At 44.0% G+C, this 24,857-nt stretch overlaps 1 protein-coding gene across 1 annotated transcript; it reads right to left on the bottom strand.

The window, feature by feature from the left end:
- Positions 1 to 715: 715 nt before the first annotated feature.
- LOC127527821 (gastrula zinc finger protein XlCGF57.1-like) lies at positions 716 to 10,415 on the bottom strand. The gene is made up of 3 exons (XM_051927713.1): positions 10,309 to 10,415; positions 5,041 to 5,615; positions 716 to 2,235 (listed from the first exon to the last, which is right to left on the bottom strand). The coding sequence occupies exons 1-3, from the start codon at positions 10,413 to 10,415 to the stop codon at positions 1,076 to 1,078; spliced, it is 1,842 nt and encodes a 613-aa protein (XP_051783673.1). The 3' UTR covers positions 716 to 1,075.
- Positions 10,416 to 24,857: the final 14,442 nt, after the last annotated feature.

Genomic DNA, 24,857 nt, shown 5'->3' with positions numbered 1-24,857 from the left:
AATAGCATTTTTAATGTAGGTAGATCATTTCGACCTGGTCATTTTAAAAGTAGCTCGCAAGCCAAAAAAGTGTGGGCACCCCTGCTTTAAACCAATACCTCAATCGTCCAGGCTGACTGTTTTCACTTCATGACTTTATCTCGTTTCACTGCATCCGTTTTCCATCATGTACCAGCTGAAAAATTGCTCTGTGATAAGCCACTGTTGGAATTATTTATTATTCTTTCCAAACTACAATCTTCCTGTGTTTCTATAACTCATATACTTGACCTTTTCCACAGTTTACATGCGCTTTGGTGTGAAACCTAAGACCGCATTGATCTTGTGGGTCATTTGTTACAATCGGTACACCATCAAGACAGTTTTCATCCATCCATTATCCAACCCGCTATATCCTAACCACAGGGTCACAGGGGTCTGCTGGAGCCAATCCCAGCCAACACAGGGCGTAAGGCAGGAAACAAACCCCGGGCAGGGCGCCAGCCCACAGCAGGGCCCATCAAGACAGTTTGCCACTGTGAATTTGTGCAGATCTTTGAAGACTGCTGCTGTGTGAGAAATGTTTACCACACCCAGAACAGTTTTACAAATTTACTTTTAAGTATTTCAAGTTCTCTTTGTCAATCCCATGTTATAGCAGCAAGGATTTTAATTTATCCAATGGTATGTTTGTAAAGTGGCATGGTGATGCAGTTGGTAGCATTGCAGCTGTCAAGCAGTAAGACAACCAGGGTTCGCACGTTGGGTCCTCCCCTTGTGGAGTTTGCATGTTTTACATGTGTCTGTGTGGGTTTCCTCCCACCGTCCAAAGACATGCAGGATGGGTGAATTGGAAACACTAAAGTGGCCCTAGCTTGTGCATGGTGTTTGTGTGTGTGGGTGTGTGTTCACCCTGTGATGGCCTTGTGTCCTATGCTAACTGGGACAGTCTCCATCAGACCCCATGACCCCAGTCCGGATTAAGCATATCAGGTTTGTAAAGCTGTTTTTAAGTCCATAAAGTTTGCAGAAAATATCCTATGCGAAATCTTGCAGTTGCCTAAACAGTGTTTGTGAAAATCTCTTCCCATACCAATTACAAAAGTGATTTTTCTCCTGCGTGAAATCTTGCATGTGCCTTAAGAGCGCTCAATTTTGAGAATAGCTTCCCACATTCAGAACAGCAATATGAATACTCTCCTGTGTGGATTTTTGTGTGCATTAAAAGACTATTGCTGTGAGAGAACCGTTTACCACACTCAGAACAGCAATATGGCTTCTCTCCTGTATGAATTCTGGAGTGTTCTTTAAGACTGCTTAACCTTGAGCATCGTTTACCACACTCTGAGCAGCAATACGGTTTTTCTCCAGTGTGAATTCTTTCATGGGCTTTAAGATTTCCCAACTGTGAGAATCGTTTCTCACACTCGGTACATGAATAAGGCTTCTCTCCCGTATGGATTCTTGTGTGTGTTTTAAGAGTCCCCAATTGTGAGAATTGTTTGCCACATTCAGTACAGCAGTATGACTTTTTCCCTGTGTGAATTCTTCTGTGTGTCTGAAGATTGTTGTTGTGTGAGAATCGTTTACCACACTCATTACAACTATACGGCTTTTCTCCAGTGTGCATTCTTGCATGCGATTTAAGGTTCCCCAACTGAGAGAACTGTTTGCCACATTCAGTACAGCAGTAGAGTTTTTTTCCAGTGTGAATTCTGGTGTGTGTTATAAGAGTGCTACGATGGGAAAACTGTTTACCACAATCTTGACAGCTATATGGCTTCTCTCCAGTGTGAATTCTTGTGTGCGACTTAAGATTGCCCAACAGTAAAAACTTTTTGCCACATTCAGTACAAGAATATGCCTGTTTTATCACATGAAGTCTTGTATGAGTCTTAAGACTCTTGCTGTGTGAGAATCGTCTACCACATTCAGTACAGCAATACTGCTTCTCTACCACATGAACCTTTTCATGATCGTCCCAAGTGGATTTGCATTTAAACGTTTTCCCACATTTCTGGCAAACATACAAAGCCACTGGATTAGGATTTGTCATCTGCTGAGGCAAACTGACAGCATCTATCCTTGTTATTTTCACAACAGGCAGAGACGGAGATGGCAGAGAGGACAAGATCAAACTGCCTGGCACAGATGATATGTTTCCTACATTTTCTTCCTCCCTTTTTGGTTGAGATTCATACTGAAGGGAAGTTTGAGCAAGTGAATGCTGGGAAAGGCAGTCACTCTCCTGTGAGCCTGTAAAGACAAAAAATGGACAATTAATCTTTGTTTTCTATTATTATCATTAGTAATAGTAGAAGAAGAAGAAATAAAGTGTGTGTGGTTTATTGAAATAGACTGGCCACTGAGAAAAACAGCATTGTCTTAGGAAACCAAACTAAAGCCTTTGTCACATTAGATTACTTCTGAAGGGATTTTCAGTCATAGCCTTCATTTACATAATCTGTGCAATCCCAGGAAGCCGATGGGGACTTCAGAGGGTGTAGTAGCACAGTCTCTCCCAACTCTGACTGAACAGAGACAGACAGACGGACAGAGGGATTTTAAGTAATCGCCACAAATGGGGACACCTATGCAAATTGTTTGCTTCAAATAGCAGGGCTTCATTAACTTTAATTGCTGCAGAACATCCGTAGGTTGTTACCTATTGGCTGTTCCCTGAAGGAGGCCCATTGGTAAACTTCAGAAATTTCCTTTTATTTCAGGTTTTGCTAACCTAAACTTTAAATGTAGCCCTCTGGCAGTTTACCGCATACCTTATTATCATGTGAGGCCATTCACTGCATTTCAGTTGAATACATCTGCAGAACAACTGAGGTGTTCTAAAACATTTGGCCAGCAGAAAATATGATGCCCCCCATAAATAAAACTGAGGTGTTCTAAAACATTTGACCATTAGTATATATAACGCCCCCCCCCAGAAATAAAACTGAGGTGTTCTAAAACATTTGACCGGTAGTGTATATAATGCCCCCCATAAATAAAACTGAGGTGTTCTAACACATTTGACCAGTAGAATATATAACAACCCCCCCATAAATAGAACTGAGGTGTTCTAACACATTTGACCAGTAGAATATATAACAACCCCCCCATAAATAGAACTGAGGTGTTCTAACACATTTGACCAGTAGTGTATATCCCCCCCCTCTCCCCCATAAATAAATAAAATTAAAACAAACAAACAGTCCCTGCAATATTTGTTTTCAGAGATTGTTCAGATGCAGGTTTCCAAACTGGGGAGGTGGAACACCGTGTGCCTCAAACAGTAGAACCTGTCACTGCCCTGGGATATGAAATCTAAACTTGGCACAACGAAGGATGAACGACTGGGGCCACAGTCCAGAACTGTGCACCATAAAATGGCAGGCAGTGTGGCCCAGTGATTAAAGCTTTGGCCTAAATCCCACTACTGACACCAGTGTGTGACCCTGAGCGAGTCACTTGACCTGCCTGGGCTCCTGCTGGAAAAGCCAAAAACAAAGTAGAACCAATGGCCTCATAAATGTTGTGTATTTGAAAGGGGAAGCAGGAAGAGAACTTTGTGACATATTGCATGCTGCGGTGTCGCCGAGAGATTCGACTGTTTGCACGCCGTTTAACTGCCTTCGACATCCACTGCAATCCGAGACCAAATGAAACCATTGAGAGATTATATGCAATATGTGCATTCAAATCCCACTACTGACCCCAGTGTGTGTGACCCTGAGCAAGTCACTTCACTCTGCCTGGGCTCCAACTGGACAAAGAAAAGAAACGGAACCAATGGTATCTCAAATGTGAGGATAAAAAGTGTCAACCAAATAAGTATGTGTCTTGGTTATGTACTGTGAAATCCAGTTTGTTTGCGGAGAAATCCCTAAAGCACCATCTTTTGTATTGTTTTTTTCTTTTTTTATTGTAAACAAAGATGTTTATTCTATTGTGACGAGAATACACAGGAGCCATCAAACCCGTAGAATACGCCCCAGCTGCAAATGGGTATCCTTGGTTGAGTTTTGCTCGGTACAAAATCCAAAAGAGAAATCATTTAGAAACTGTGAAGATGGCGGCCAAGACAGGAAGTTTTGTCATCGGGAGCAGAAGTGGCGCTGAAACAGGAAGTGGCGTCATTGGGACCGGAAGTGGCAATGAAAAAGCATAAGTGACGCCAGCGTGACCACCGGAATCAGAAGTGAGAATATCATGTGACAGAAAAGACCGGAACTGATGTCAATGTGTGGCAGAAAAGATCAGAACTGACGTCATCGTGTGCACCACAAAACGGAAGTGACGTCATCGTGGGGCGCCAGGAACCGTGTGGGATTTCCCCATGGATGGTATGCAGAGGATTGAAAGAGATGGAGGGAGTCAGTGTACCTCGCCACCCCCCTGGTCTGCCTCCCATGAGCAAGTGTGTGTGTGAAACACTAGAAGAATTGGAGTCTTGTAGTCACCACTCTTCAGCTATTGGCATCTCCTTCATGACAGAAACTCCATTCCTCAACTCCAGAAGCCAAAGTGAGGAGGAGGAGGATAAAACTTGCAGAGAAGAGCAGCAGAAAGAAGCCAGAGAGGTGACAGAGAGGAGAAAAAATAAAAAAAAGAGTTTACTGTGCTTGTGACTGTGATTGTGGTGTGGGAAGCTCTTACCACACAATAAAATCCTCCTCATGAGTGGTGAACTTGTCTCCAAGCATTTTTGTTGGGTATTTAGGGAGCTGCAGCATCCCCTGGTGGCCACAGATGGATAATAAATCTTCCATTAAACTAAACTGACATGCAGCATCACCTTTTATAGCACTAATTAGATTATTCAAAAGTGGATGGGATTTTCCCTTCTTGTCCTTAAATAGAAAACTATTACAACAACAAACTGGAGCATGAATCCTGGTTACAAACACGAATTTAGTTGTGTGTGTGTGTGTGTGTGTGTGTGTGAGTAGGCCCTGCAATGGACTGGCCTCACACCTGATATTGCTGGGATGAGGCTCTGCACCCTCAACACCCCTGATTTGATTAAACAGGTTTTAGAGGGTCAGCTTATGTTGTGTTACTTACAAAGGTCTGCCTTCCTTGATGACAGGTTTTCATTCTTCTCTTTCCCATCACAAGTCTCTTCAATGGTTTTGTCCTTCAGCTCACACCATTCTGGCTTGGAAACACCAGAAGGCTGCGGAGAAGAGTTTCGACCCCACTTAGCTGAGCCCAAATGCACCGCCTCTGTTCGCAGAGAAGCCGACCCCGATGATTCATCTCGCTCCAGAATGCCGGCCATTTCACAGCTTTGCATTCCAAGCTCACTCAAGTTCTGCTCAGGATCCTCGGTCTTAACACCAATGGATCCATCCTCCAAGACCTCCTCTTTCAAAACACAAGACCCCCCGTCTTCAGTCTCCTGTTTCACGAGAAGACCTTCTTCTTGCGCATAGACAGTAGGATCCCACTCACAATCCTCTTCTTTGATGTGGGTCACTTTTTGCTCCATGACATCGACTTTAGGGGAAACCACGTTCAGTGGTACGGCCTCTTCTGAAGCATTTACAGACTGAAAATGGCTTTTCTTTGCCATCACAGGCCTGGACTGGAAGCTGTGACACATTTCATTGCAAGACCACTCACTGGAATGATGTCTCCTGTGAAAAGGAAAATAAACAAAACATGAAGCTCCTTAATAAAATACACGAAAAGGTGTCAAGGACTCGGTCTGTGGGAACACCCGGCTTGACAGTCACTCTTTCCGAGACTAAGCTGCGAGAGATCTGGTGGTAGTGATGACCCGAGGGTCCTTCAGGTTCAGCATGAAATTCTAGACCCCTAGTGATGGGGACTTTAATAAGTTTGGGTACCTGTTGTAGGTCCAAAACTCCCGCCATCCTGTTTTTCACATTCATAAAAAAAAAATTTGACCCTTCGGTTGGTGCCCCTCGCATCAGAACCTCTGGAAGCAGGAAAAATGTAACAATCTAGACCAAAAATGAAATTAAAATGGTTTATTGTAATTTATAAAAGCATAACATGAAATGCAATACTGAAAATTAAAGGAAGATACTTTATCTGGTTACCTGCTTTAACTAATACTCTCCATAATACAGTTAAAATATAAGGAGCACAGATCTTACACAGACGTGGAGAGATCTGTTGGTACCCTTTCATGAAAAAAGGAAGAATCCACAGCTGTCTTGGAAATAAAGTATTGAAGTCATCAGCACCCATCAGTTTATTTTGTATTGAACTATATATTATATCAGAAGTTGCTTATAGTTCTGATTCATCAGAATATTTCAAACAGCAGAAATGGCATGGACAAAAAATAATGGGACCTTTCACCTAACGTTTGGTTATACAACCTTGTAAAGTTTGCAATCGCTGCAGGTAAGCGATTCCCACAGCTTTCCACAAGACTTCTGCACCTGTCCACGGCTCATTTGGCCTATTAATCCTGAAAAAATTACTCCAGTTGGGTCAGGTTTGAAGGTGGGGGAGGGGAGGGGAGTGTGTGTGGGGGGGGGGGGGGGGGGGGGGGGGGATTGGTGGAGGTCTTCTCCAGGCTCCATGTTTCAGTTCTGTCCATTGATGTTCGAATGGATTCAAATCAGGGCTCAGGGCATAAAACCATTCCAACAGTGAAGCGAGTCTATGGTAGCAACAGGAAAACAAATGAATGGAGCAAAGTATAGAGAGGTCCTTAATGAAATCCTGCTGCAGAGTGCTCTGGACCTAAGAAAGAGCTGAAGGCCCACCTTTGAATAGGACCAGGACTCTAAGCACAAAGCAAAGACATCACAGGAGAGGCTTAGGGACAACTCTGGGAATGACTTTGAGTTGCACAAACCACAGCCTGAACTTAAACCCATTCAAAACACCACTGGGGAGATCTGAAAAAAATTGCTTACCACCAACTGTCGTCTCCATCCTGACAGAGCTTGAGAAGAATGGTGGAGAAATCGGAAAAATGCAGGTTGTGAAGCTTGTTGCATCCAACCCAAGACGACTCCATGCTGTAAACGCTTCCAAAGTACTGAGCAAAGGGTCGGAATACTTGTGTCAATAAAAAGTGTCACTTCCACCTTATTATGATTTCTTGCCAGCCCCCAATTTTAATACATTTAGAAAAAGGTCTCAAATCCTGTTTTCGCTTTCTCATTCTGAGTGTTGCTTAACGAGGGGAAAAATAAATAACGTAAATGATTTTCAGCATAAAGCCGAAAAACAAAAAAGTGAATCCAGTGTATTTCAAAAGAAGGATTAGACCACCGCTGTGGGGAATGTCCAGGGTGGGTCAATAGTTCAGTAAGAACTGGAAGGTTCTGAACACTTTGGAGCAGGAATTCAAAACCTCACGAGGGTTGACAGAAAGGCAGATCATCGTGAAGGTGAAGAGAAAGGTTTGGAATTTGTGTCACCGTTACTGCCCTGCTGTAAGAGTGTGATTGTCGATATTACTTAGTCTTTGTTTTTAATCATTCATTCTTGGATTTTATGTTGGTGCTTTAATAAATATGATCAATGTTTTAAGTATTCATTTACTCTAGATTCATATACACTTTGCGGCCACTTTATTAGGTACACCTGCTCGTTAACGCAAACATCTAATCAGCCAATCATAAGGCAGCAACTCGATGCAGTTCAGCCTGTAGACCCCGTCAAGACCACCTGCTGAAGTTGAAACCCAGCATCAGAATGGGGACGTAAGGGGACTGGAGTGACTTTGAATATGGTGGCGTGGTTCTTTCAGTGCCAGACGGGCCTGCTCGGAGAATTTCACAAAGTGCTGATTTACTGGGAATTTCACACACAGCCATCTCTAGAGTTCAAAGAGAATGGACCGAAAAAAGGGGAACACAATCCAGTGAGCGCCAGTTCTCTGCTTGGCAAAAATGTCTTACTGATGGCAGATGTCAGAGGAGAACGGCCAGGCTGGTTCAAGATGATAGAAATGCAACAGCAACTCAAATAAAGATACAGTGGGTATAGAAAAGACTCCCCCCCCCCCCACTTAAAAATATTCCCATTTCTTTGCTTAAATGTAAACACACAAACTAATATTTTTTCCCAGCTTTACTTACTCAATGCGCCCTCTAACATCCAAGTGACAGATATCACAGCTACAGTTCAGAAGAATGATAACAAATCAAAAACAAGAAATCCTGAGATTAATAAAGGAACCCCCCCCCCCCCCCCCAACCTCAATCAGGTGTCAGTGCCCCTCATTCCCATTGCAGTTACTGGCTGTGCTCAATTGTAATGAGTGTGATTAGTGAAGCTGTTCCTGGTCCATTCATTCCCTTCCTTGGTAGAGCAACTGACAGCAAACACCTAACTATGGGTGGCCAGCCACTTTCAAAAGATCTCAGGGATAGAGTTGTGGACAGATATAAGGCAGGAGATGGAGACCAAAACATTTCAAAGGCTTTATCAATCCCAAGGAGCTCAGTAAAGTCCATCAAAAAGAAGTGTTTGGTACTACTAGGACCCTCCAAACTGGATGGGAGAGCAAGGAGGACACTGGTAAGAGAGGCCAATGGCCACTGTGAAGGAGTTACAGGATTTGATGGCACAGAGTGGTCATTAATGGTGTGCAGGTGACAACAATTTCACAAGCGCTCCACCATTGTGGCTTGTTCAGGAGGGTTGCACTTCTCAAGAAAGGCCACATGAAGGCTCGTTTGAGCTTTCCCAGAATGCACCTTGAAGATTCTGATGCCAAGTGAAAAAAGGTCTTATGGTCAGAGGAGACCAAAATCAAACTATTCGGCCTCAACACCAAATGGTCCACCAATGCAGCTCACCATCCACAACACACCATACAGACAGTAAAGCAATGGAGGGGGCTGCATCCTGTTTTCTGGGCTGGGGCTCTCGTTAGGGTAGAAGGAAAAATGGATGGGGCAAAATACCAAAAAATTCTGGAGGAAAACCTGCTACCTTCTACAATTTAGATGAAGATGGGCAGAATGTTCACATTTCAACATGACAACAACCCGAAGCACACAGCAAAATGGACCACACAGTGGCTGAAGGAGAGAAAAGTGAATGTCCTGGTGTGGCCAGTCAGAGCCCAGACCTCAATCACAGTGAAAATCTGTGGAAACATCTGAAGATAGCAGACCACCAACATCACCATCCAATGTGAGAGAACTTGAACAGTTCAACTGTAAAGAAGAGTGGGGGGCAAATATTGAGGGGGCTCAATCTAGGTGTGCAAAGGTGATAGAGAAGATTCACATCAGACTCAAGGTGGTCATTAAAGCAAAAGGGGGGGCAACAAAATGACATTGACATTGGGGGGGGGGGGTGATCCTTTATTCATCTCAGTAGGTCTCGTTGTTTATTTTTTATAATTCTTCTGAACTGTAGCTGTGATATCTTTAATTTGGATGTTATCGGGTGCATTGAGTAAGTAAAGCTGGGAAGAAATATTAGTGTGTGTTTACATTTAAGGCTGTAAGGCAAAAAATGGGAATATTTGTAAACCCACTGTACGATACAAACATTTAAAGTAAAAAAACTAAATAAAAAAAATAGGATACTCTCTTAATATTAATATTAACTAGATTTTTCAGGTCAAACAGGTGCAGGTGGGGGGGTTTATGTTTAAGCCTACTCTTGGTGGAGTTTAATTCCTTGTTTAATGTCCTTTTTTGTTCACTTTCAGGTCTTTCATTTATGCTAACCGTTACTTTTGCGGAGGTCTGTGAACACAGTTAGAAAACCAGACTTTCGACCTGCACAAAGCAGATGTCTTAAACGGTGGGCCAAATTTACAGTTTATTAGTATAAAACCTGCGGAGGGCTTAGAAAGGGAGTTTTAAGGAACTCACCGTAAGTGTATGAAAACTAAAGACTTCAACTATACAGCGCTACCAGTACTAAGGAAAGAGAGTGTTTTTCTTAAATCGATTCTATATGTTACGATATTATTTTGGTGGAAATTAGGGGAACGGAGTTGGCGAGCTTGTTCTCTTCAAGACTCTTCGAGTGTTCTAAATAAAATTCGACTTAGGAACTAAGTCCGTTTGAAAATGGCGCATGCGCTAGAACCGCCAACATCATTCATTTTCGCTCTCTGTAGTATCATCGTCACAAAAAAAGTGTCAGCGTTGGCAAACCACTTGCGACGAAACCCAAAACATAAGTGGTCTTATATTTATTTATTTTTACCACCTTTCAAAAAAATACACGTAAAGCGTCTCACTAACTTTATTATCCTGGCAGGGCCGGCAATGGAATGGAGCGACCGGCACGGCCTCAAGCTTCCATGCTTTGGCCTCAAATTTCCATGTGCACGTTCGCGTAACATTTCTCTCCCAAAAGCTCAACACTTACCGGTGGTACCCAAGTGCTGCAGCTGCGAATGTCTGCCGATGTTCCCCTTGCTCGCCAGCACGCCCACTCCCACTCTGTGACAGGCGGACGCGCTCAGCTGACGTCATTTACCTTCTTGTTGTATCGTTAGCATTCCCGCCCAGTTACTGCGAGCGCGCGCACGCGCTCCGCGTAGTTCAGAGCGGTATCACTGCCAGTAAGCATGCGCAGGGCCCATCCGGGTAGCTGAGTGTGCTATGCTCCTATCACTCAATACTTTTACTCTTTCGGCACGGCTCCCAAATCGCTCTTCATTTAGTATCACTCGAAGCGTTCTATTGTAGCTAATTTAGCAGTTTTTTATTCAGTGTTTTCATAAAAGCTGTTTAATTGCATTTTTGATACAAAAAGTACACAGTTACTATTGCTTAACATTTTAATCTTCTAATAAATACATTATTTAGTATCTAATGATTGTGTATTCATTAAATAGTATAAATTGACAAGGACCTTAGCAGAATTAAATGAGCAAAGACTTTTCTGAACTTTTACTGGTGACATGAGGCTGAAACTGCGATTACCTCTTCACTTCAAAAGATGACTTGACCTCAGTTAACCACCAGATGTCGCTGTTCATACTGGAGCTGAGGCTTCAAAGCTTCGAATCTTCCATCCATCCATTTTCCAACCCGCTGAATCCGAACACAGGGTCACGGGTGTCTGCTGGAGCCAATCCCAGCCAACACAGGGCACAAGGCAGGAACCAATCCTGGGCAGGGTGCCAACCCACCACAGGACACACACAAACACAGCCACACACCAAGCACACACTAGGGAGAATTTAGAATCACCAATCCACCAAACCTGCATGTCTTTGGACTGTGGGAGGAAACTGGAGTGCCTGGAGGAAACCCACGCAGACACGGGGAGAACATGCAAACTCCACACAGGGAGGACCTGGGAAGTGAACCCGGGTCTCCTAACTGAGAGGCAGCAGTGCTACCACTGCTCCACCATGCCGCCCTCATCCATTATCCAACCCGCTATATCCTAACTTCAGCGTCACGGGGGTCTGCTGGAGCCAATCCCAGCCAACACAGGGCTCAAGGCAGGAAACAAACCCCGGGCAGGGCGCCAGCTTCGAATCTTTTTCGGCACAAATAGAAAGAAAATCTCAAAGCTTCACGAGGCTTCATTTTCCCATCAGTAGGTCATTACTATCATTATGGTAGCATAATGGCAGAGTTAATCTGCAACCCTTCATCTCACTCTAGCTGGAAAAATTAACGTTGTTAAGATGAACATCCTTCCTAAGCTTCTATTTTTATTTATAAACATTCAAATATACGTTAAAAAAAACATTATTTAAGCAATTAGATTCAACCATAACCTCATTTATTTGGAACTTAAAACATCCACATAACCAAAGAGCGACCCTACAAAGACCTAAATCAGAAGGTGGCATGGCTCTACCTAACTTTTGGTTTTATTACTGGGCAGCAAACATACAAGCTATGAAAACCTGGACATGGACAGAAAGATATGAACGGACACAGGCTTGGTCCACAATAGAAATAAAATCCTTCAGCACTTCATTATATTCCCTGCTTTGTACCCCAATAAGTAAACGTCATCACCAATATACTAACAACCCAACTGTGCTTCACTCACTCAGAATATGGAACCAATGTAGGAAGCATTTTATGATTGAGACGCTTTTATCTGTGGCACCTCTGCACCTTTTTCAACCCTTAGAAATACAGTGAGGAACATAAATATTTGAACACCCTGCGATTTTGCAAGTTCTCCCACTTAGAAATCATGGAGGGTTCTGAAATTCCCATTGTAGGTGTGATTCCCACTGTGAGAGACAGAATGTAAAAACAAATTCAGGAAATCCCATTGTATGATTTGTACAGAATTTATTTGTATTGCACTGCTGCACAGAAGTATTTGAACACCTGAGAAAATCCGTGTTAATATTTGGTACAGAAGCCTTTGTTTGCAATTACAGAGGTCAAACGTTTCCCGTAGTTCTTGACCAGGTTTGCACACACACTGCAACAGGGATATTGGCCCACTCCTCCACACAGATCTCCTCTAGATCTGTCAGGTCCCGGGCTGGCGCTGAGCAACACGGAGTTCCAGTTCCGTCCAAAGATTTTTGATTGGATTTAGGTCTGGAGACTGGCTAGGCCACTCCAGAACCTTGATATGCTTCTTACGGAGCCACTCCTTGGTTATCCTGGCTGTGTGCTTCGGGTCATTGTTATGTTGGAAGACCCAGCCACGACCCATCTTCAGTGCTCTGACTGAGGGAAGGAGGTTGTTGCTCAAAATCTCACAGTACATGGCCCCATACATCCTCTCCTTAATACAGTGCAGTCGTCCTGTCCCCTTCGCAGAAAAGCACCCCCAAAGCATGATGTTTCCACCCCCATGCTTCACAGTAGGGATGGTGTTCTTGGGATGCAACTCCTCCTTCTTTTTCCTCCAAACACGGCGAGTGAAGTTTAGACTAAAAAGTTCTATTTTGGTCTCATCTGACCACATGACTTTCTCCCATGCCTCCTCTGGATCATCCAGATGGTAATTGGAAAACCTCAGACGGGCCTGGACATGTGATGACTTGAGCAGGGGAACCTTCCGTGCAATGCGTGATTTGAAACCATGATGGCATAGTGTTCTACCGACAGTGACCTTTGAAACTGTGGTCCCAGCTGTCTTCATGTCATTGACCAGCTCCTCCCGTGTAGTTCTGGGCTGATTCCTCACCTTTCTTATCATCTGTGATACCCCACGAGGTGAGATCTTGCATGGAGCCCCAGTCCAAGGGAGACTGACAGTCGTCTTTAGCCTCTTCCATTTTCTGACAATTGCTCCAACAGTTGATCTGTTTTCACCAAGCTGCTTGGCATTTCCCCCGTAGCCCTTTCCAGCCTTGTGGAGGTCCACAATTTTGTCTCTGGTGTCTTGTGACAGCTCTGTGGTCTCGCCCATGGTAGTAGTTGGAGTCTGACTGACTGTGGGGTGGACAGGTGTCTACAGGTGCTACTAATTAAGATTACTAAGTGGAGTAGAGGTGGACTTCTTAAAGGCAGAGTAACAGGTCTTTGAGAGCAGGAATTCTTGCTGATTGCCAGGTGTGCAGATACTTCTGAGCAGCAGTGCAATACAAATACATTCTGTACAAATCATACAATGGGATTTCCTGAATTTGTTTTTACATTCTGACTATCACAGTGGGAATCACACCTACAATGTGAATTTCAGACCCCTCCATGACTTCTAAGTGGGAGAACTTGCAAAATCGCAGGGTGTTCAAAATATGTTCATCATCGTATATGCAGTTTTTAATATCTGGAAAACATTTGGGGTTAAATCAGTCAGAGATCTGTCTTTGCATCCTACAAACAATTATATTCCAAGATGCACTTTCCAGCAACACATTTCTTTCACTACCTTTCAAATTAGAAACTTTGTTAAACAGAACCTTCCCAGTGTCTCCTCACCTCCCTCTATGCTGGAAAAAAACAACGATTGCTCAGTCTCGAGGACTCAGACTCCATTTCTGCCATATATAAAACCGTTTTACAGTCGCTGTGGTGGGCTAGCACCCCGCCCGGGGTTTGTTTCCTGCCTTGTGCCCTGTATTGGCTGGGATTGGCTCCAGCAGACCCCCGTGACCCTGTAGTTAGGACATAGCAGGTTGGATAATTCACTATGTAACACAATTTTTGTTCTTGGCTTCCAAGAGTTATATTTCAACTGCTTATGTCTAAAGCCTATGGAAAAACGACTACATTCAGCACAAACTTTGATTTTATGACCACAGCCCAGAAAATTTCATATTTATTGTGACAAAACAAGGGAATTTTTATCTTTTCGTTCATGCGGTCTGATAAAGAACAACACTTGCATGGTAAATCGACAAAGACAGTCAAAACCACTCAAAAAGATTCAGAAATGAGTAGGTGTTCTAGATTTGCGACTGTACTGCAAATCGCTTTCTCGAAGAAGTCCCCAAATGTAGTCCCACATCATGTTTTCGTTATACTGTCCTTGGTAACGACATTCAAAGTCCAGTATATCCTGATGAAAGCGCTCGCCTTGCTCCTCTGAGTAAGCTCCCATGTTCTCCTTGAATTTGTCAAGATGAGCGTCAAGGATATCTGCAATATCTTCCTTGCTGTCTGACTTGCTGCTGTTTCCTGAAGATGGCTGATCCCTCTTCGGAGGAGTGGGAATGGGCAGCTCATGGCAGTGTGGTACTGGGGCAATGGAATAAGGAATGTCTGGATAAACGATTTGAGGCGCATTCTTGCCAGTGCGACGTTTGGTATGATCCACCATGCAGAAGTAGCAGTCGCTTGAGTGGTCAGTCGGTTGCCGCCAAATTCGCGGGATAGCAAACTTCATGGCTCTCTTTTCTCCCCTGTACCAACCTTCAAGAGTTTTCTTGCAATATTTGCATGTGAAATGAGGTGCCCAGGGCTTGTCTTGATCCCCGACAGACATGCTGAAGTATGCCTTGTAGGCCTCGCACATCTTACGACATGCTTTCACGGAATAGTTTTTTCGCTCTTGTCTTTATAAATTGTCCACAGACGTAGCAAAATGCATCTGCTGGGTGCAAGCAACCTCTTGATGCCATCTAAATCAAATCAAAAAAATAACATAAACCGAATTGTTGGATCGAGTCACCTGTGCTTCTATACTTGTATGACTGCCTTTGGACAGTCCGAGAACGTTCTAGAAAGTTCTAAAAGTTTCTTGAAAGTTCTAGATAATTCTGGAAAACTCTAGAAACTTCTGGACCATTCTAACAGTTCAAGAATATTCTAGAAGACTACTCAGTATTGAATGCGAATCGAGAATTTTCTCGAAAACAGACAAATTTCAAAATATCATTTTCCTGATCACAAAAGCAAAGTTTTTGTGGAACAACAGCTATTTTCTATTTTTTTTAGGCATAACGGGTTAGGAAAACACACTTTGTACCCAGGAACAAAATAAAAATAAAAATTTGTTACATAGTGTAATGGATAGATGGATTTTACCATTCCTCCCTTTCGAAGATCCCAGAGGACAGTCGGAAAAGGATCTCTCACACAACATCTCAGAAAAGGAGTGGAAGGCAGCAATGCAGAGAATTCACTCGAGCTCCATATGCACAAAACATAGAATTATTTAACCCAAAATGATACATCAAGCACATCTCTCTCATTTCAAATGGTCCAAAATGTTTCCAGGGTGTACAGTCAAACTCCAGCCTCACTGGGTCACATGTTCTGGACCTGAGACGAATCATCATTCTGGACCAACATCTCTAAGTGCCTGTCAGACAGCCTGGGGGTCCCAATCCCTCCTAGCCCACTAACAGCTGTGTGTGGTGGGCTCACAGAGGGGCTTACAGTGGAGAAGGACACTCAAACTGTCACGGCCTTCACTCCACTATTGGCACGTAGACTTGTGTTGCTCAACTGGAAGAATCCTAACTCTCCTCTTTTAAGTCAGTGGGTAACCGATGTTTTATATTATTTGAAATTGGAAAAAAAAATCAAATTCTCACTTAGAGGATCTGTGCAGAACGTTTTTTAAAAACTGGTAGGATCTGATCAATAACATTTTAGATTAACTCTTTGAGGGCTGAATATTTTTTCCAATAAACAATAATAAATACATTATTTAGTATCTAATGATTGTGTATTCATTAAATAGTATAAATTGACAAGGACCTTAGCAGAATAAAACGAGCACAGACTTTTCTGAACTTTTACTGGTGACATGAGGCTGAAACTGCGAGTGCCGCTTCACTTCAACAGATGACTTGACCTCAGTTAACCACCAGATGTCGCTGTTCATACTGGAGCTGAGGCTTCAAAGCTTTGAATCTTCCATCCATCCATTATCCAACCCGCTGAATCCGAACACAGGGTCACGGGGGTCTGCTGTCTGCTGGAGCCAATCCCAACCAACACAGGGCACAAGGCAGGAACCAATCCCGGGCAGGGTGCCAACCCACCGCAGGACACAGACCCACACACCAAGCACACACTTGGGCCAATTTAGAATCGCCAATCCACCTAACCTGCATGTCTTTGGACTGTGGGTGGACACCGGAGCGCCCGGAGGAAACCCACGCAGACACGCCAATAAACTCAGTTTTCTGAAAAGCACGCAATGCAATGGTTTCACACCCAAATCAACATAAAACGTCTGTTGCTATGTGCTGTGGCTGCTGTTGGCGCATGTTTGGCACCTCATGTTTGGCAGTGGCTGCGTTGGGACACCTTGATGGTCAGCAGGAATACGCGGCGGGCCGGCTGCTCTGTCTTCGCACAACAGGTGGGCGGAGCGGTGGCGGTGGCAGTGTGACACAATATAGTTTGTACCTCTTGTCATCATAAGTGGTGGTCCTCCCAGAAGAACACTGCTGTAGGCACATCAGCTACATAAAAGTGTTCAACACCACGATCAGCTGGGGACCGATCAGATGACGCTGGTACCTCACTGTCGTTTTTGATATCCATCTCCAGGGCACTTGCATCAAACTCAGAGTCCGAAAAAGTCAGAGTCCTATTCAACGAAATTACATAAAAGGTCCACTGAGTATTTCGCTTTGGTTTCTCGCCAGATGTCGATGCTATTTTAGAGGTTGTTTGCTCTTCACTACTCACGCACGAGTAGAGAAAATCAGCAAAGCTATGTAGCTTTTCTTCTAGGAACGAGAGTTGAACTAAAACGTAACGGCGAGTTTTGTTGCACTTTACAGCTGATTACTGTCCTCTACCCCTGGATTTTGACAAAAGTTGACATCAGCCCTGAAAGAGTTAAGCTCTTAAAGAACCGAGGAAGCAGAGACTATCCATATTTCTTTTTCTTCTCCATTGATCTTTATCCACTTATTAAACTCATCAATTTATTGATTTTTATTAGCTTTAACTTTTACTCCTGCGGTGGGTTGGCACCCTGCCTGGGATTGGTTCCTGCCTTGTGCCCTGTGTTGGCTGGGATTGGCTCCAGCAGACCCCCGTGACCCTGTGTTTGGATTCAGCAGGTTGGAAAATGGATGGATGGATGGATGGATGGATGGATGGATGGATGGATGGATGGATGGAACTTTTACTCTGTTGGTCATGGTCTATGTCTCAGGGGTGGGGGGCTGATTTGTCTTCAATCGTATTTTTTTTTTTTTTTTTGTAAAAAATGATCTATTTGCATGGAATGATTACAATCAAATCAATAAAATATTGATTTAAAAAAGACTTAATGTGCAAACCCAAGACACATTACAGATTCAATTTGGTGAACAAATACAACTTGGTTTGAAAACGATGGATAAAACGGTTCACTTCAAGCAGATTTAGCATTTAGAAAGACTAAAAAAAATGTTTGAATCCGAAACGCTGGACTAAAAAGACCTACCAGAGAGATTTTCTGCTGCGGATTTACAAGTGGTGACGCAGGTGTCTCGACATGGATGAGCAATGGGCAGCTGCCATCAGTCAAGACTGGGCCCAGATGTTGATGGACAGACAGCCTTCCAGGGTGAACTGCAAAGCTCCTGAAAAAGAAAGAAGGGCCAACACAGCAGATATGGGCTCTGCCCATAAACTTCATGTCATTGTCAATTAAAGCCTTTGAAACATCTGAACTGCTTGTCGTTCTACTTCAGTCTACCAGAGAAACATCTGACACAAAGATCTAAAAACACTGAAGCAGCAAACTTGGTGAAAACCAACACTTGGGTCATTCTCAGAATGTTTGGCAACGACTGTACATGGAAAGTGTGCCTTCGGAAACATCACAACAAGATGTAGACCTTCCATGAAGATCTAGGAAAAGGTCAGGGCTTCTGGATGACAACATTAGAACATCAGAGAACCTGGAACCAAGTCTAATGCATGGTGGTGGAAATGTTCTGATCTGGCTGCCTCAGGGCCTGGGCAACTCACCGTCATAGGATCCACCAGGAATTCTTTACTTGAGGGTAATGCGAGACCACCTGTCTAAAAACACTGAAACAGAAAACTTTGTGAACACCAACACTTGGGTCATTCTCAGAACGTTTGGCCACGACTGTACATGGAAGACGTGCCTTTGGAAACATCACAACAAGATGTAGACCTTCCATGAAGATCTAGGAAAAGGTCAGGACTTCTGGATGAGATAAGGCAAAGGCCACAAAACCAGAAAGCAGGTTTGGTAGAAACCAAAAAATGCTTTACAACACAAGAACCTGGAACCAAGTCTAATGCATGGTGATGGAAATGTTCTGGTTTGGTTGCCTAAGGGCCTGGGCAACTCACCACCATAGGATCCACCAGGAATTCTTTACTTGAGGGTAATGCGAGACCACCTGTCTAAAAACACTGAAACAGCAAACTTTGTGAAAACCAACACTTGAGTCATTCTCAGAACGTTTGGCCACTACTGTACACGGAAGGTGGGCCTTCGGAAACATCAAGACAAGATGTAGACCTTCCATGTAGATCTAGGAAAAGGTCAGGACTTCTGGATGAGAACCTGGAACCAAGTCTAATGCATGGTGGTGGAAATGTTCTGGTTCGACTGCCTCAGGGCCTGGGCAACTCACCGTCATAGGATCCACCAGGAATTCTTTACTTGAGGGTAATGCGAGACCACCTGTCTAAAAACACTGAAACAGAAAACTTTGTGAATAACAACACTTGGGTCATTCTCAGAAAGTTTGGCCACGGCTGTACATGGAAGGTGTGCCTTCGAAAACATCAAGAGAAGGTGTAGACCTTCCACGTAGATCTAGGAAAAGGTCAAGACTTCTGGACGAAATATGGCAAAGGCCACAGAACCATAAAGCAGGTTTGATAGAAACCAAAAAATGCTTTACAACACAAGAACCTGGAACCAAGTCTAATGCATGGTGGTGGAAATGTTCTGATCTGGCTGCCTCAGGGCCTGGGCAACTCACTGTCATAGGATCCACCAGGAATTCTTTACTTGAGGGTAATGTGAGACCACCTGTCTAAAAACACTGAAACAGAAAACTTTGTGAACACCAACACTTGGGTCATTCTCAGAAAGTTTGGCCATGACTGTACATGAAAGGTGTGCCTTCGGAAACATCAAGACAAGATGTAGACCTTCCATGTAGATCTAGGAAAAGGTCAGGACTTCTGGACGAGATAAGGCAAAGGCCACAAAACCAGAAAGCAGGTTTGGTAGAAACCAAAAAATGCTTTACAACACAAGAACCTGGAACCAAGTCTAATGCATGGTGATGGAAATTTTCTGGTTTGGTTGCCTAAGGGCCTGGGCAACTCACCACCATAGGATCCACCAGGAATTCTTTAATTGAGGGTAATGTGAGACCACCTGTCTAAAAACACTGAAACAGAAAACTTTGTGAACACCAACACTTAGGTCATTCTCAGAAAGTTTGGCCATGGCTGTACATGAAAGGTGTGCCTTCGGAAACATCAAGACAAGATGTAGACCTTCCATGTAGATCTAGGAAAAGGTCAGGACTTCTGGATGAGATAAGTCTAAGGCCATAGAACCAGAAAGCAGATTTGGTAGAAACCAAAAAACGCTTTACACCACAAGAACCTGGAACCAAGTCTAATGCTTGGTGGAGGAAATGTTCTGATCCGGCTGCCTCAGGGCCTGGGCAACTCACCGTCATAGGATCCACCAGAAATTGTTTACTTGAGGGTAATGCGAGACCACCTGTCTAAAAACACTGAAACAGAAAACTTTGTGAACACCAACACTTGAGTCGTTCTCAGAACGTTTGGCCACGGCTGTTCATAGTTGAAAGTGTAGCTGTTGCTCCTGCAGGTTCCTTTACTCTTTCTAGCTGTGTGAGGTTACAGATGTGGAAGGGGTGGGCAGTGAAAGTGCAAAAGCACAGAACCTCACCAAAGTGGATGGGATTTTAGGTTGTGGTTTCAAACACAAAGACATTTTTTGGGACACCCACTGGGGTCGTCCCCGTTATTCATCACCAGACGACCATAAAGGTTTTAGTAATAGAAAGAAAAATGTCAGTTCGCTCATCCCGCTCCCCTCAGACTGCATGGGTTGTTTTTCAGCTTTCCAGAATAATCCCTCTGGACTGAAACATCAGTGATGCCAGCTTGGCCTGTTATGAATTGAAAGGACCTGATGTGGGCAGCCCAGTATCTCTCCATTGCTCTGGTGTCTTCCACAAATGAGCTGGGATCAAACCCATAATGGTGGACATCAGATAGCAAAGTGGTGTACACTCCCCTGTCGCCATGGTGATGGATGGCTTTTGGTCCTTTCCTGGCTGGGAGGTCAATATAAGGGGAAGCCAGAGGTCCCACTACACTATTGTGGAAGAGACTGTCACCCCGAGACTAATCGGGCAGGAGGAAGCTTGCTCAGTGCATCTTGAAGAGGGATACGCTCCATCATCACAGCACCCTGCGGAAGAATATTCACGGAGGAAAGACAGAGACCCACACTTCCTGATAACCGGAATTTACACAGCAGTGCTGAATTGTCGCCTACTGGCCATCCTGACCTTTCCTCTGACGGCTTCACTGGCTTACACACCCAAATCAAAAGTCTCATTCCACTACATTCATTCATGTCCTTCTCCAGTTCTCTTACCCTTAATGGAAAACCGTGTTGGGTCTGACTGGGTGACATCGGTCAACCACCGCCTGGAAGGCTCTGTCCTTCCAGCTCGCCAATCCAGCAGTCTTCTTCTAAGATATTTCTTCCTGTACGTTGTGGCGGACAGCTGGGTCCCATGCCTGGCAGGGACGCCCCTACTGCATCTGTTTTCCGGGGGAGCAACCATGGGCAGTTCAATACCACCCCGGGACCCTTGGTGGCAGCCTCCCTGGCGGACGGTGATTCCCCAACCTGTCACATGGCTCCATGGGAGATGGAGTCTTCCACAGCCGGGTTGGGGGCTCATATGGCCACTAGGGGGAGCTGCATGGAGTCAGCAGCCCGGCTGGATGAATCTTCAGCCCCACCCGAAAGTGCAATTAGTGGACCAGGTGGTCAAGCACCTGGAATGCTTCTGGGTGGGCTATGAAAAGGACCAGCCACCACCACTCAAGATCCAGAGTCAGGAGAAGAAGGAGGACTAAGCCTGAAGAGGAGTGGTGGTAAAGGAGATTGGATTGTGTTGTGTTGTGGAATAGTGCTTATGGACTGTGTATTGCCTGTGGGTCACAGGGAAGACATGTGCCCACGGGTGAAGAAAATAATAAAGTCTGGTTGTACTTGGCACATGCCTCTGTGTCTATCTGTGACGGGTCGGGTGTGTATATAGCGCCTTTGTTACAACGTACACTTCATGCACAAACTCCGTTGCCCATTAATAACTCCGTGTAGATGTCACCCTCTCACACTACCCAGGGCCGGAAAATGGGGATAAGTGGCTTTTAGAAGTTCAAACACAGGGACGTGGAAATGGGATTAAAAGTTTAAAATGCCTTTAGCTGATTTAAAAAATATCGATGATGACTCCCCAAGAAAACGAGCCGTTAAAATAAAATAGTTTGAAGAAACAAACCAAACAGAGGAATGTCTAAGAATGAAGGTTTATTCCAAAAATAGAACAACAACAACAACATTTATTTACATAGCACATTTTCATACAAAAAGTAGCTCAAAGTGCTTTACATAATGAAGAAAAGAAGAATAAAAGACAAATAAGAAATTAAAATAAGACAACATTAGTTAACATAAAAAGGAGTAAGGTCCGATGGCCAGGGTGGACAGAAAAAACAAAAAAAAACTCCAGAAGGCTGGAGAAAAAAATAAAATCTGTAGGGGTTCCAGGCCACGAGACCACCCAGTCCCCCTGGGCATTCTACCTAACATAAATGAAATAGTCCTCTTTGTAGTTATTGTTCTCACGGAGTCACTTGATGCTGATGGTTATACAGACTTCTGGCTTTTAATCCATCCATCATTGTTGGAACATCATGCTGCTTTGAGTAGATGGTGGTGGCGCAAGCCACCACCAACAGGACACTGGAAAAGGAAACAGAAGAGAGAGTAGGGGTTAGTACAGATTTTGAATGAATAGTTATTATAATGAATTGGATATACAGAGTGTCAGGATTAAATTACAGTGAAGTTATGAGAAGGCCATGTTACAGTAATGTGTTTTCAGTAGTTTTTTAAAGTGCTCCACTGTATTAGCCTGGCGAATTCCTACTGGCAGGCTATTCCAGATTTTAGGTGCATAACAGCAGAAGGCCGCCTCACCACTTCTTTTAAGTTTTGATCTTGGAATTCTAAGGAGACACTCAGTTGAGGATCTGAGGTTGCGATTTGGAATATAAGGTGTCAGACATTCCGATATATAAGACGGGGCGAGATTATTTAAAGCTTTATAAACCATAAGCAGAATTTTAAAGTCAATTCTGAATGACACAGGTAACCAGTGTAGTGACATCAAAACTGGAGAAATGTGTTCGGATTTTCTTTTCCTGGTAAGGATTCTAGCAGCTGCATTCTGTACTAACTGCAAGCGATTGATGTCTTTTTTGGGTAGTCCTGAGAGGAGTGCATTACAGTAATCTAGCCGACTGAAAACAAACGCATGAACTAATTTCTCTGCATCTTTCGATGATATAAGAGGTCTAACTTTTGCTATGTTCCTTAGGTGAAAAAATGCTGTCCTAGTGATTTTATTAATATGCGATTTAAAATTCAGATTACAATCAACGGTTACCCCTAAGCTTTTTACCTCCGATTTGACTTTTAATCCTAATGCATCCAGTTTATTTCTAATAGCCTCATTGTATCCATTATTGCCAATCACTAAGATTTCGGTTTTTTCTTTATTTAATTTGAGAAAGTTACTATTCATCCATTCTGAGATACAGGTTAGACATTGTGTTAGCGAATCAAGAGATTTGGGGTCATCAGGTGCTATTGATAAATACAGCTGTGTGTCATCAGCATAGCTGTGGTAGCTCACGTTATGTCCCGAGATAACCTGACCTAATGGAAGCATGTAGATTGAGAAGAGCAGCGGACCCAGGATAGAGCCTTGTGGAACACCATATAGAATATCATGTGTCTTTGAGTTATAATTACCACAACTAACAAAGAATTTTCTCCCTGCCAAGTAGGATTCAAACCAGTTTAAGACACTGCCAGAGAGGCCCAGAAGAGGGACGAGAAATAATCAAAAGACAAAAACAAATCCACAGAAAGCCAACCCCCACTACACGATCCACAACCAGAATCCAGAAATGAGAGCAGAAGTCCTCCAAACCCTAAAAGATCTCCCCGTGACGACGGGGGTTCGGCTTCACGTGCCCACTTCCCCACGTTGGTAATGTAACCAGGTGAGCTGGACAATGAGGACACCGACAAAGCAAAGGGGGAAAGACGCCAAGCACAGAAGGTGCTTTGATTTTAAAAACAGACAAAACCCAAAAGCAAAGGGTCCAAATAAAATGCAGTGCATCAGAATGTCCACAAACAAATAATCCATTAAAGGAGGTTAAAAATCCCCAAAAAAATAAATCCTTTCAAAACGATGTCAAAACAAAAACCCGGTGCCTTTTTCTAAGGGTCTGCTCGCCTTTACGGTCCCCTCGCCTCCTTAGGGCACCACCAGACCGAAACGTGGGTTCCTCGGTGACCAGGATGCTAACGCTGCCTTACGTGGCGGGCCAACCTCCTTCCGGTCACCCCTGCTCCTCACAAGCTCTCCGCAGGAGCGACTCAATCGAACACTCCGATATGGTTCACTCCTCCCAGCTACCTTCTGCTAACAGCTAGCTGGCGCTTTGTGCTCTCGGTTGCTCACACTGGCATCGGCTCTATCAGCTTCCCTCTCTTCCTCCTCTAACCTCCTTGCTTTCTTTCGATCTGTCTCTCCTCCAATTTGTAATGGGGACGTGGCACAGGTGTGGCGATTAGCAGCGCCCCATCTCAATTACGGACACGGACGAGTCCTCACCTGGGCACTTCAGCGAGGAAACGCCCACACAATGTCACGTCCGACAACCGCCCAAGCCACACTACCACGATTACAGTATCTCACCAAAGTGAGTACACCCCTCACATTTTTGTAAATATTTGATTCTGTCTTTTCATGGGACAACACTGAAGATCTGACCCTTTGCTCCAATGTCCAGTAGTCCGTGTACAGCTTGTGTAAATTTGCTGTCCCCTCAAAATAACTCCACACACAGCCATTAATGTCTAACAACAAAAGTGAGTGCACCCCTAAGTGACAAATGCCCAAATTGTGCCCAAATCGCCAGTTTTCCTTCCTGGTGTCATGTGACTCGTTGGTATTACCAGGTCTCCGGTGTGTTACATTTGCTGTTATCGCTCTCACACTCTCTCTCTCATACTGGTCACTGGAAGTTCAACATGGCACCTCATGGCAAAGAACTCTCTGAGGATCTGAAAACATGAATTGTTGTGCTACATAAAGATGGCCGAGGCGATAAGAAGATTGGCAACACCCTGACACTGAGCCACAGCACGGTGGCCAAGATCACACAGCAACAGGTTTAACAGGACAGGTTCCACTCAGAACAGGCCTCGCCATGTTCGACCAAAGACGACGT

Source organism: Erpetoichthys calabaricus, chromosome 5 (assembly GCF_900747795.2).
Source record: "Erpetoichthys calabaricus chromosome 5, fErpCal1.3, whole genome shotgun sequence".
Lineage (NCBI taxonomy): Eukaryota > Metazoa > Chordata > Cladistia > Polypteriformes > Polypteridae > Erpetoichthys > Erpetoichthys calabaricus.
Note: the sequence above shows the minus strand (reverse complement) of the source record. Positions and strands in the feature narration are given on the sequence as shown.